The 10513-nt window shown below is 44.2% G+C and overlaps 1 protein-coding gene across 1 annotated transcript in view; it reads right to left on the bottom strand.

Moving 5' to 3' along the window:
- Window positions 1-49: 49 nt before the first annotated feature.
- The window catches only part of LOC109889712 (E3 ubiquitin-protein ligase pellino homolog 1), a 58041-nt gene continuing 47577 nt past the window's right edge, over window positions 50-10513 (bottom strand). The window contains exons 3-7 of the mRNA XM_020481351.2: window positions 6967-7096; window positions 6605-6706; window positions 3606-3821; window positions 3184-3372; window positions 50-1949 (exon numbers count right to left, since the gene is read on the bottom strand). Coding sequence (XP_020336940.2) covers window positions 1362-1949; window positions 3184-3372; window positions 3606-3821; window positions 6605-6706; window positions 6967-7096 — 1225 coding nt within the window. The 3' untranslated portion in view covers window positions 50-1361. The remainder of the gene's footprint in view (window positions 1950-3183; window positions 3373-3605; window positions 3822-6604; window positions 6707-6966; window positions 7097-10513) is intronic.

The raw sequence follows: 10513 nt of genomic DNA, 5'->3' as shown, positions 1-10513 counted from the left end.
TGGATTCCAACAGTGGATTGGAAAAAAAGAGAGCACTCACACAAATGTGAACAATTTCAAAGCTTTTAACTTTTATTTTTTCCAGTTGGTAAAAAAAAAAAAATGGTTGTCTGCAACAGCAACCCTCTTTGCAGAAATAATACTCAACGTCCTGTATGAAGGCATCAGGCAATCAAGAGGATATAAAGCAGAACAAATTGGTAAAACTTGAATATAAGTTGGTTGAACGAAAGAAAATAAGCTCTCACACATTACTAACATTGGGAATACAAATCACTGTGTAAATTAAGATCAGAAGACGAAACACGGGACATTAACATACACACAAACATAAACATAAATATTATATACACACTGAATGCAGGTACACATGGAAGATGAGAGGGTGACATTTTCATACCATCTGAAAAGTCAATGTGTTTAGGGCCACACTTCAATTGAACAAAAATGGATCACTTGCTTGCTTGAACACATTCTGGACACTCAGATAAGTGTCAATGTCGACAAGTTCCCACTAGTCAATTTATAGATCTGTTTCTCCAGTCCTTGTACAGAAGGGTACACAGAGAGAAAAGTGATATTGTTTTTTATTATGTACTTCTTCCACTTCTTATACCACCTTATACCTGTTGATGTGGTGATTGATAACATAAAGATAGTGTACATGTTGGGATTCATGGTAAAAAAGGTATAAGGTCATAAGCACTTTTTTTTTACACAATTGCGAAATATTAATTTTACTAGGCCTAGTTTAACAACATGGGTCTTCATGTCTAAGAAAAAGGAGGTCACTTCCAAAACAGTAGCTAGCATTACAAAGTATGCTTGTTTCTGCTACAATCGCCTTTCAGATAGAAAAAGAAATGGCTATAAACATCAAGCCACACCACACATCCTCACAATGGATTTTGCATCAGAACATTACAAATCTGCACCTGTGGAAGAGTTTGCTGTGTTAGCATATACTGTAGCGCTTTTTCATTGTTAACATGAAAATATAATTATAGTATCGAAAACAGCACTGCTAGAAAAAAGGTCACTTGAAATGAGAGAAGCAAAAAAAGTATTCCGTAGCTCTCCAAAATATTTAAGTTCAGAAATGTTTAATAGTCCTTTAGCTGTTTTTCCACCATTCACTTGGTTATCGCATGGCCATGGGTCATGTTCATTAGAGCACCAAACAGAAAGAATCTGTCTGAAACAGTGAGGGACTACCTGGATTTGTCCAATAAGAAACTCAAATGTTAATTTTCTGTTGCAAAAAATGTTTTAAGATGTTTTCGGTTGTGTGCCCTAATGATCACAACCCTGGTAGTTGTGAAGCGTTAGTTGGGGTTTGGGAGGAGTCCACTGTCCATTATCTAGTCCAGGGGCCCTTGGAAGATGAGTCTGAGGTAGCCGCTCTCGCCGGCCAGTTGATGTACGCAGAATGGACAAGCGGCGTGGAAGGTGTGCGTGCCGTGTGGCAGCGGGATCTGGCTCCAGAACGCTGCCGTCTTCTCCGAGCACACATGACCGCACGGACTAAAGGCGTGTGTGGGCGGTGCTGCATCCAGGTAAAAGCCCGCCTCACACCCCAGCCATAACGGTACATACGGCCCTCTGGTTCGGCACATGGGGCACTCCCTCTCCCGGCCCACCTCCACCACCTCATCCTCGGGCTCCCGTCCTTGGCCTCCCCAGGCGTGGTAGCCGTGCACATGGCCGCATCGGAGGTAGGCCCACGGCTGCTTCTCATCCAGGATCTCCTTGCGGCGGAGGCTGGGGAAGGCCAGGGTGTTGAAACCCACGGGGCACTGGGGCCGCCCGGCATTCAGCTCCTGCCGCAGGGCCTCCAGGTGCTTCACGGTGGGCGTGCGCGAGAGGCCCTCGGCCGTGCGCCACAGGAGGGTGGCGCCGCACAGGTCGATCAGCGAGCCGTCCACCAGTTCCTGGCTCTCGCTCTCCACCTGCAAGACACACAGATATATTAGCAAACAGATGGCAAGATATTAACAAACACAATACAAACACATGCTCCACATGGTGTTGCTCTGCAGTCTGCCTTGATTAAATGTGTCAATGGTCCTGTAGACGGCAACCTGCGATGCCACATTTTATAGCTGTGGGGTGAAGGGGGGATCTTGGGTTCTCCATTAAGGACTTAATGAAGTGCTTTTCTTTCTTTTTTTACTGGGGAGAGATACTATAAGTATATCTCAGTATTATATTGAGCATTGTCCTGTATTATTGGCCTTCGGTATGTACCTCAATAATAGATCAAAGAGGTCTTGCTTTTGTTTCAGACAAGGTGCAGACCTGCTGTGACTAAACCCATTGAACCAGCATCCCTTCCTCTCTTTCTCCCTTATCAGCTCTCGGCATTTCCTCCCCCCTTCCCTGGCCGTTCTCATGCCTCAGTTTTAAAGTCTAAAGGCCAAACCACATCATAATCATAATAACAGCATGTCTCAGACTCTCAGTCATTCCTCCCAAAATGAAGGCGAGGTTAGGAGTGTGAGATTCCTATGAGAATTCCTCTGATTTACTGACATCTTCCAAACTGACTGTGTGGTCTCTGGGAGAAGGGGATGGAACTTAAAAGTATAGAGTCAGGGTTTTCCAGGGGAGGTTATTATCGGTGACATAACAGACCTATCACACAATAAATCAGATGCTGATTTCTGTGTATGAGAAACAGAGACCTCAAACAGCTAAAGCCCATCCAACCAGACTGTTCTGTACAACTGAGATAACTCGTGAATTTGTTTAGATGTACCATCTGCTCATATCACAGAGCTGTGTTAAAATGGCTTAATGAAGTTACCCAACAATAACATTTTGGAGGACGGTAGAGTCTAGGTTCTGAAAAATTGTTCAAGAGTCAATTGTTCCAAGTTAGAGTGAGAACTGGGGATATTAGCTGGCAGCTTCCATTCAATTAGTGCAGTATTAATGCTTCAGAAACATCTACTTAAAACAATGTCCCTGGAAAACAATGGCAAGGCATGGCTTACATGGCCTCAATGAGGCTGCACAGGAGTGTATGTGTGTGTGTGTGTGTTTGAACATGTTATGTTTCTGCAAGTACTCACATCTACACATGTTAGGGCTTGTTACTTCATGTGTGCGCACACATCTGTGTGTGTACGTGTGTGCTTGTGTGCATGCTTGTGTCTATGTATGTATCTACTAGCTACCCACCATCTTGCCCCGTTGCTGGGCGGAGCGGGTCTCTCTGAGGGTGAAGACTTTGCCACAGACAGATATCTCTCTCCACACGCCCGGCTTGGAGTCCTGCGTGAAGCCGTGGCGAGGGTGCATCACCAGCACGCCATTAGTGGTCAGCCCGTCCATCTGTCCGTCCTGTGTCCTCCACTTGGCTGCCTTCTCCTGGGGGAAAGAAGGGATAGAAAGTAGAAAAGGAGAGTTTCAGAGATATGTGTGCAATACTTTTTAGTTCTAATAGTTCATAGTTATTTCAAGGTTGTATTATGGCTTATAAACGTCATTGCATCATGAATGCTAATCGCAAATGCTTAAAGAGATACAGTATGTCACATTAGTAGTATTTCTATCCTAATTATATGGCAGCTATTTTGTTTTCATCACAATCACCAACTCACCCCCAGGAAGATGTTCTTGGAGGAGTCGAAGCCGGCGGCATAGATGCGAGCGGTGTACGGCGGGCTCCGCTGGCAGATGATGCGGCAGGCGAAGCGCGAGATGGTGCTCTGGATAGACTGGGTCTGGGTCTGGCCCTCCCCCCCGTGGCTCTGCTGGCTGCCAGGCACCGTGTCTGTCACCACAAAGTCTATGGGGCTCTCTGTGGAACGCCCAATCTGGGATGGAAGGGAAAAGAGGTATATGAGTTATCAGAGTGTATATTCCATTTAGCTTTAGTAATGTTCTTGCAAAAAAAAAAGCTTTTAGAGAGGCAAATATTCAGTGGGGCAAAAAAGTATTTAGTCAGCCACCAATTGTGCAAGTTCTCCCACTTAAAAAGATGAGAGAGGCCTGTAATTTTCATCATAGGTACACTATGACAGACAAAATGAGAAAAAAAATCCTGAAAATCATATTGTAGGATGGTTAATGAATTTATTTGCAAATTATGGTGGAAAATAGGTATTTGGTCACCTACAAACAAGCAAGATTTCTGGCTCTCACAGACCTGTAACTTCTTCTTTAAGAGGCTCCTCTGTCCTCCACTCTTTACCTGTATTAATGGCACCTGTTTGAACTTGTTATCAATATAAAAGACACCTGTCCACAACCTCAAACAATCACACTCCAAACTCCACTATGGCCAAGACCAAAGAGCTGTCAAAGGACACCAGGCTGGGAAGACTGAATCTGCAATAGGTAAGCAGCTTGGTTTGAAGAAATCAACTGTCGGAGCAATTATTAGGAAATGGAAGACATACAAGACCACTGATAATCTCCCTCGATCTGGGGCTCCACGCAAGATCTCACCCCGTGGGGTCAAAATGATCACAAGAACGGTGAGCAAAAATCCCAGAACCACTCGGGGGGACCTAGTGAATGACCTGCAGAGAGCTGGGACCAAGTAACAAAGCCTACCATCAGCAAGGGCATTGAAGATGAAACGTGGCTGGGTCTTTCAGCATGGCAATGATCCCAAACACACCGCCTGGGCAACGAAGGAGTGACTTCGTAAGAAGCATTTCAAGGTCCTGGAGTGGTCTAACCAGTCTCCAGATCATAACCCCAAAGAAAATATTTGGAGGGAGTTGAAAGTCTGTGTTGCCCAGCAACAGCCCCAAAACATCACTGCTCTAGAGGAGATCTGCATGGAGGAATGGGCCAAAATACCAGCAACAGTGTGTGAAAACCTTGTGAAGACTTACAGAAAAACATTTGACCTCTGTCATTGCCAACAAAGGGTATATAACAGTATTGAGATAAACTTTTGTTATTGACCAAATACTTATTTTCCACCATAATTGCAAATAATTCATTAAAAATCCTACAATGTGATTTTCTGGATTTTTTCTCTCATTTTGTGTCATAGTTGAAGTGTACCTATGATAAAAATTACAGGCCTCTCTCATCTTTTTAAGTGGGAGAACTTGCACAATTGGTGGCTGACTAAATACTTTTCTGCCCCACTGTAGTAACTAAACTGATTCAGTTCTTTATTTAGATTAGTTTAAGGAATCCCAGATTTGTGTCTCAGTACTCAAATGGCTTCCTTTCCTTGCCTCCTTTTTATTTGGTCTCTCAACCATTAGTGCTTTTACTAAGAGGCAACAGCCTGTTAGCCAAGCCTTCTATCGTTTTCATGCCATTCATTAGTTAGAGTTGGCTAAAGCACATGTAGATCAGATCAGGACCTGGACTATGAGATTGAGAGAAAAGACAGGTGGCAGATTAATGTAAGAAAGAAAGGGAAACATTTTCAGATTTATGTTAGCTGAGGCTGTCATCGATGTCATGCAGAATTAATGGAGTAACAGCAGGCTGGCCACCGTCAGACTGTTCACGCCTGTAAATCACTATGAGTGGAGACAGTCGGGATAAGGGTCTCTGTGTGTGTGTGTGTGTGTTTAGACTTTCTATGCATGTGAAGAAAGACATGGCTTCTTATTGTCATCACTATGATATTTGTTCCTTGGGTGTGTGAACGGAACAATTATTCTCTACTTAGGGAAACTCATGCAGGAGACAACAGGGACATAAAAGAGAGAGTTAAAGATATGTAAAAGAGAGAGAAAGAGAGAGAGAGAGAGCATGTGTGTGTATGTGTGAGAGAGAGTGTGTGTGATGGATAGAGAAGGAGAGAGGGGGGAGAAAGAGAGAGAGTAAGAGAGAGAGAGAGAAAGAGAGAACATTGAAGAGTGATGTAAGAGAAAGAGAGAGAGCGAGAGAGAGCGAGAGAGGGAAGAGAGGGTGATGTGGTCTTATCAGAAAGGAATGGCAGGGTGCACCCGAGCCCCATGAGGCCTCACTGCTTAACTGCCTGCTGAATCAGCTTCGAGAAGCCACAATGTCATTCGTCAAATCGGTACCATCTATACAGGATGTACAGCAGTGGCAGTCGGTGACATTCAAGATGAGGGAGGATGATAAAAAAAATTATGAGCATGGAATTATTTCTATTACAGCATATTGGATGACTGTCATTCATATTACATTCACCCAGTTCAATGTAACATCGATAGGTTTCGGCTACTATGTGATACTCAAATTTTCCCTATTCAACCTAGCCTATGAACGCTAGCCTTTTAGAGCATTTCATGTCTACAGGTGTGACTGTTACTGTGACTGTGTGATAGTCATTTAGACAGGTTACCTTGGCGTTCTTGGGCACAGAGACTATGGTGGTCTGCTTGAAACATGTAGGTGTTACAGACAGGGTCAGGGAGAGGTTGAAAATGTCAGTGAAGACCCTTGCCAGCTGGTCAGCGCATGCTCTGCGTATGCTTCCTGGTAATCCGTCTGGCTCTGCGGCCTTGTGAATGTTAACCTGTTCAAAGGTCTTACTCACATCGGCTACGGCGAGCGTGATCACACAGTCGACCATGTGAGTTGACAAGACAGCACAACAGATCTGGGACCAGGCTTGACTTGAGCAGTGAGGACACGCTGGGGACACACTCACCTGGAACATGTCTGTATTGCTGTCATGAGTGTACTCCACCACCACCGTCTGGGCCCGGGACAGAGTGTAGGAGATACTGTGCTGGTCCTTGTTGCTGATGGCCTGCAGGAGGGAAAAGTTTGATGTTAGGAGTAGCAGGATGATGTCATTACCAATTACATTTACTTCAGGCGCCCCTGTTCTGAGTGGAGATCTAATGCCTATTATAGAGAGAAGATTGTGTATTAGTGCAACAAGAGACAATGCCGTCACTATCGTCTTGTTTATATCAAGTATACATTACATTATATAAGAGAGTTTCTACGATTACAGAAATAAGTCTTAAATTCAAGCATACAGTATGACTGTTTCCTAGCTCCTACCTTGGCTGCCTGAGGTGTACACGCCACGTGTACTGTGCTGGGTTTCACCCCGCTGGCCTTGGGTCTCCGGCACAGTGCAAAGCGGCTTTTCCGCCTCCCCCTGTCTCCGTTGGGTAGGGAGCCATTGTACCTGTGTAGACAAGAACACACCCCATATAAATGTACCATTTTAATCAAAACATCCCGGCAGTGGTATCCTAGCCTGGTGTTCCAGTCTGTTTCGTACTTTAGCAAACACCTCTCTGTATTAATTTTGTATCATACCATAGGATATTGAAGAGCAGTTAGCTATGGCACTTACAGTATGAGACCAGGCTAGGGGGAACCATCAAATGTGGGAAAAGGCCACCTTGAAAAGTTACAGTACAAAAGAAGCTGTTGATTGTTTGTTTCATCATATAGGGTATACAGTGGGGCAAAAAAGTATTTAGTCAGCCACCAATTGTGCAAGTTCTTCCACTTAAAAATATGAGAGAGGCCTGTAATTTTCATCATAGGTACACTTCAACTATGACAGACAAAATGAGGCAAAAAAATCCAGAAAATCACATTGTAGGATTTTTAATGAATTTATTTGCAAATTATGGTGGAAAATAAGTATTTGGTCACCGACAAACAAGCAAGATTTCTGTCTCTCACAGACCTGTAACTTCTTCTTTAAGAGGCTCCTCTGTCCTCCACTCGTTACCTGTATTAATGGCACCTGTTTGAACTTGTTATCAGTATAAAAGACACCTGTCCACAACCTCAAACAGTCACACTCCAAACTCCACTATGGCCAAGACCAAAGAGCTGTCAAAGGACATCAGAAACAAAATTGTAGACCTGCACCAGGCTGGGAAGACTGAATCTGCAATAGGTAAGCAGCCTGGTTTGAAGAAATCAACTGTGGGAGCAATTATTAGGAAATGGAAGACATACAAGACCACTGATAATCTCCCTCGATCTGGGGCTCCACGGAAGATCTCACCCCGTGGGGTCAAAATGATCACAAGAACGGTGAGCAAAAATCCCAGAACCATACGGGGGGACCTAGTGAATGACCTGGAGAGAGCTGGGACCAAAGTAACAAAGCCTACCATCAGTAACACACTACGCCGCCAGGGACTCAAATCCTGCAGTGCCAGACGTGTCCCCCTGCTTAAGCCAGTACATGTCCAGGCCCGTCTGAAGTTTGCTAGAGAGCATTTGGATGATCCAGAAGAACATTGGGAGAATGTCATATGGTCAGATGAAACCAAAATATAACTTTTTGGTAAAAACTCAACTCGTTGTGTTTGGAGGACAAAGAATGCTGAGTTGCATCCAAAGAACACCATACCTACTGTGAAGATGGGGGTGGAAACATCATGCTTTGAGGCTGTTTTTCTGCAAAGGGACCAGGACGACTGATCCGTGTAAAGGAAAGAATGAATGGGGCCATGTATCGTGAGATTTTCAGTGAAAACCTCCTTCCATCAGCAAGGGCATTGAAGATGAAACGTGGCTGGGTCTTTCAGCATGACAATGATCCCAAACACACCGCCCGGGCAACGTAGGAGTGGCTTCTTAAGAAGCATTTCAAGGTCCTGGAGTGGCCTAGCCAATCTCCAGGTCTCAACCCCATAGAAAATCTTTGGAGGGAGTTGAAAGTCCGTGTTGTCCAGCAACAGCCCCAAAACATCACTGCTCTAGAGGAGATCTGCATGGAGGAATGGGCCAAAATACCAGCAACAGTGTGTGAAAACCTTGTGAAGACTTACAGAAAACGTTTGACCTCTGTTATTGCCAACAAAAGGTATATAACAAAGTATTGAGATAAACTTTTGTTATTGACCAAATACTTATTTTCCACCATAATTTGCAAATAAATGTTTACCTATGATGAAAATTACAGGCCTCTCTCATCTTTTTAAGTGGGAGAACTTGCACAATTGGTGGCTGACTAAATACTTTTTTGCCCCACTGTATATAGTGCATTCGGAAAGTATTCAGACCCCTTGATTTTGTTACATTTCAGCCTTGTTCTAAAAAACAGTTTTTCAGAAATGTTAGCAAATGTATTCAAAATAAAAAACGAAATACCCAATTCACATAAGTATTCAGACCCTTTACAATGAGACTCGAAATTGAGCTCAGGTGCATCCTGTTTCCAATGATCATCCTTGAGATGTTTCTACAACTTAATTGGAGTCCATTTGTGGTAAATTCACTTGATTGGACATGATTTTGAAAGGCACACACCTGTCTATATAAGGTCTCACAGTTGGCAGTGCATATCAGAGCAAAAACGAAGCCATGAGTTCAAAGGAATTGTCCGTAGAGCTCCAAGACATGATTGTGTCGAGGCACAGATCTGGGGAAGGGTAACAAAAAATGTCTGCAGTATTGAAGGTCCCCAAGAACACAGTGGCCTCCATCATTCTTAAATGAAAGAAGTTTGGAACCACCAAGACTCTTCCTAGAGCTGGCCGTCCGGCCAAACTGAGCAATCGAGGGAGAAGGGCCTTGTTCAGGAAGGTGACCAAGAACCCAATGGTCACTCTGACATGGCTCCAGAGTTTCTGTGTGGAGATGGGAGAATCTTCCAGAAGGACAACGATCTCTGCAGCACTCCACCAATCAGGCTTTTATGGTAGAGTGGCCAAAAAAATGCACATGACAGCCCGCTTGGAGTTTGCCAATGGGCACCTAAAGACTCTCAGACAAACAAGATTTTCTGGTCTGATGAAACCAAGATTGAACTCTTTGGCCTGAAAGCCAAGCATCACGTCTGGAGGAAAACTGGCACAATCCCGACGGTGAAGCATGGTGGTGGCAGCATCATGCTGTGGGGATGTTTTCAGTGGCAGGGACTGTGAGACTAGTCAGGATGGAGGAATAGATGAACGGAGCAAAGTATTGAGAGATCCTTCAAGAAAACCTGTTCCAGAGTGCTCAGGACCTCAGACTGGGGCGAAAGTTCCCCTCCAACAGGACTACGACCCTAGTCTCTGAATGTTCTTGAGTGGCCCAGCTAGACCCCGGACTTGAACCCGATCAAACATCTCTGAAGAGACCTGAACATAGCTGTTCATTGACGCACCCAATCCAACCTGACAGAGCTTGAGAGGATCTGCAAAGAATGTGAGAAACTCCCCAAATACAGATATGCCAAGCTTGTAGCATCATAGCCATGAAGACTCAAGGCTGTAATCGCTGCCAAAGGTGCTTCAACAAATTACTGAGTAAAAGGTCTGAATATGTATGTAATATATATATATATATTTATACATTATGTATAAATTCGAGCACACAGCTATGAAATCTCCATAGAAAAACATTGGCAGTGGAATGGCCTTACTGAAGAGCTCAGTGACTTTCAACGTGGCACCGTCTTAGGATGCCCCCTTTCCAACAAGTCAGTTCATAACATTTCTGCCCCACTAGAGAAGCACCGATCAACTGTGAGTGCTGTTATTGGGAAGTGGAAACGTCTTGGAGTAATGGCTCAACCGCAAAGTGGTAGGCCACACAAGCTCACAGAACGGGGCCGCCAAATGCTGAAGCACGTAGCGTGTAAAAAACG

Source organism: Oncorhynchus kisutch, linkage group LG1 (assembly GCF_002021735.2).
Source record: "Oncorhynchus kisutch isolate 150728-3 linkage group LG1, Okis_V2, whole genome shotgun sequence".
NCBI lineage: Eukaryota > Metazoa > Chordata > Actinopteri > Salmoniformes > Salmonidae > Oncorhynchus > Oncorhynchus kisutch.
Note: the sequence above shows the minus strand (reverse complement) of the source record. Positions and strands in the feature narration are given on the sequence as shown.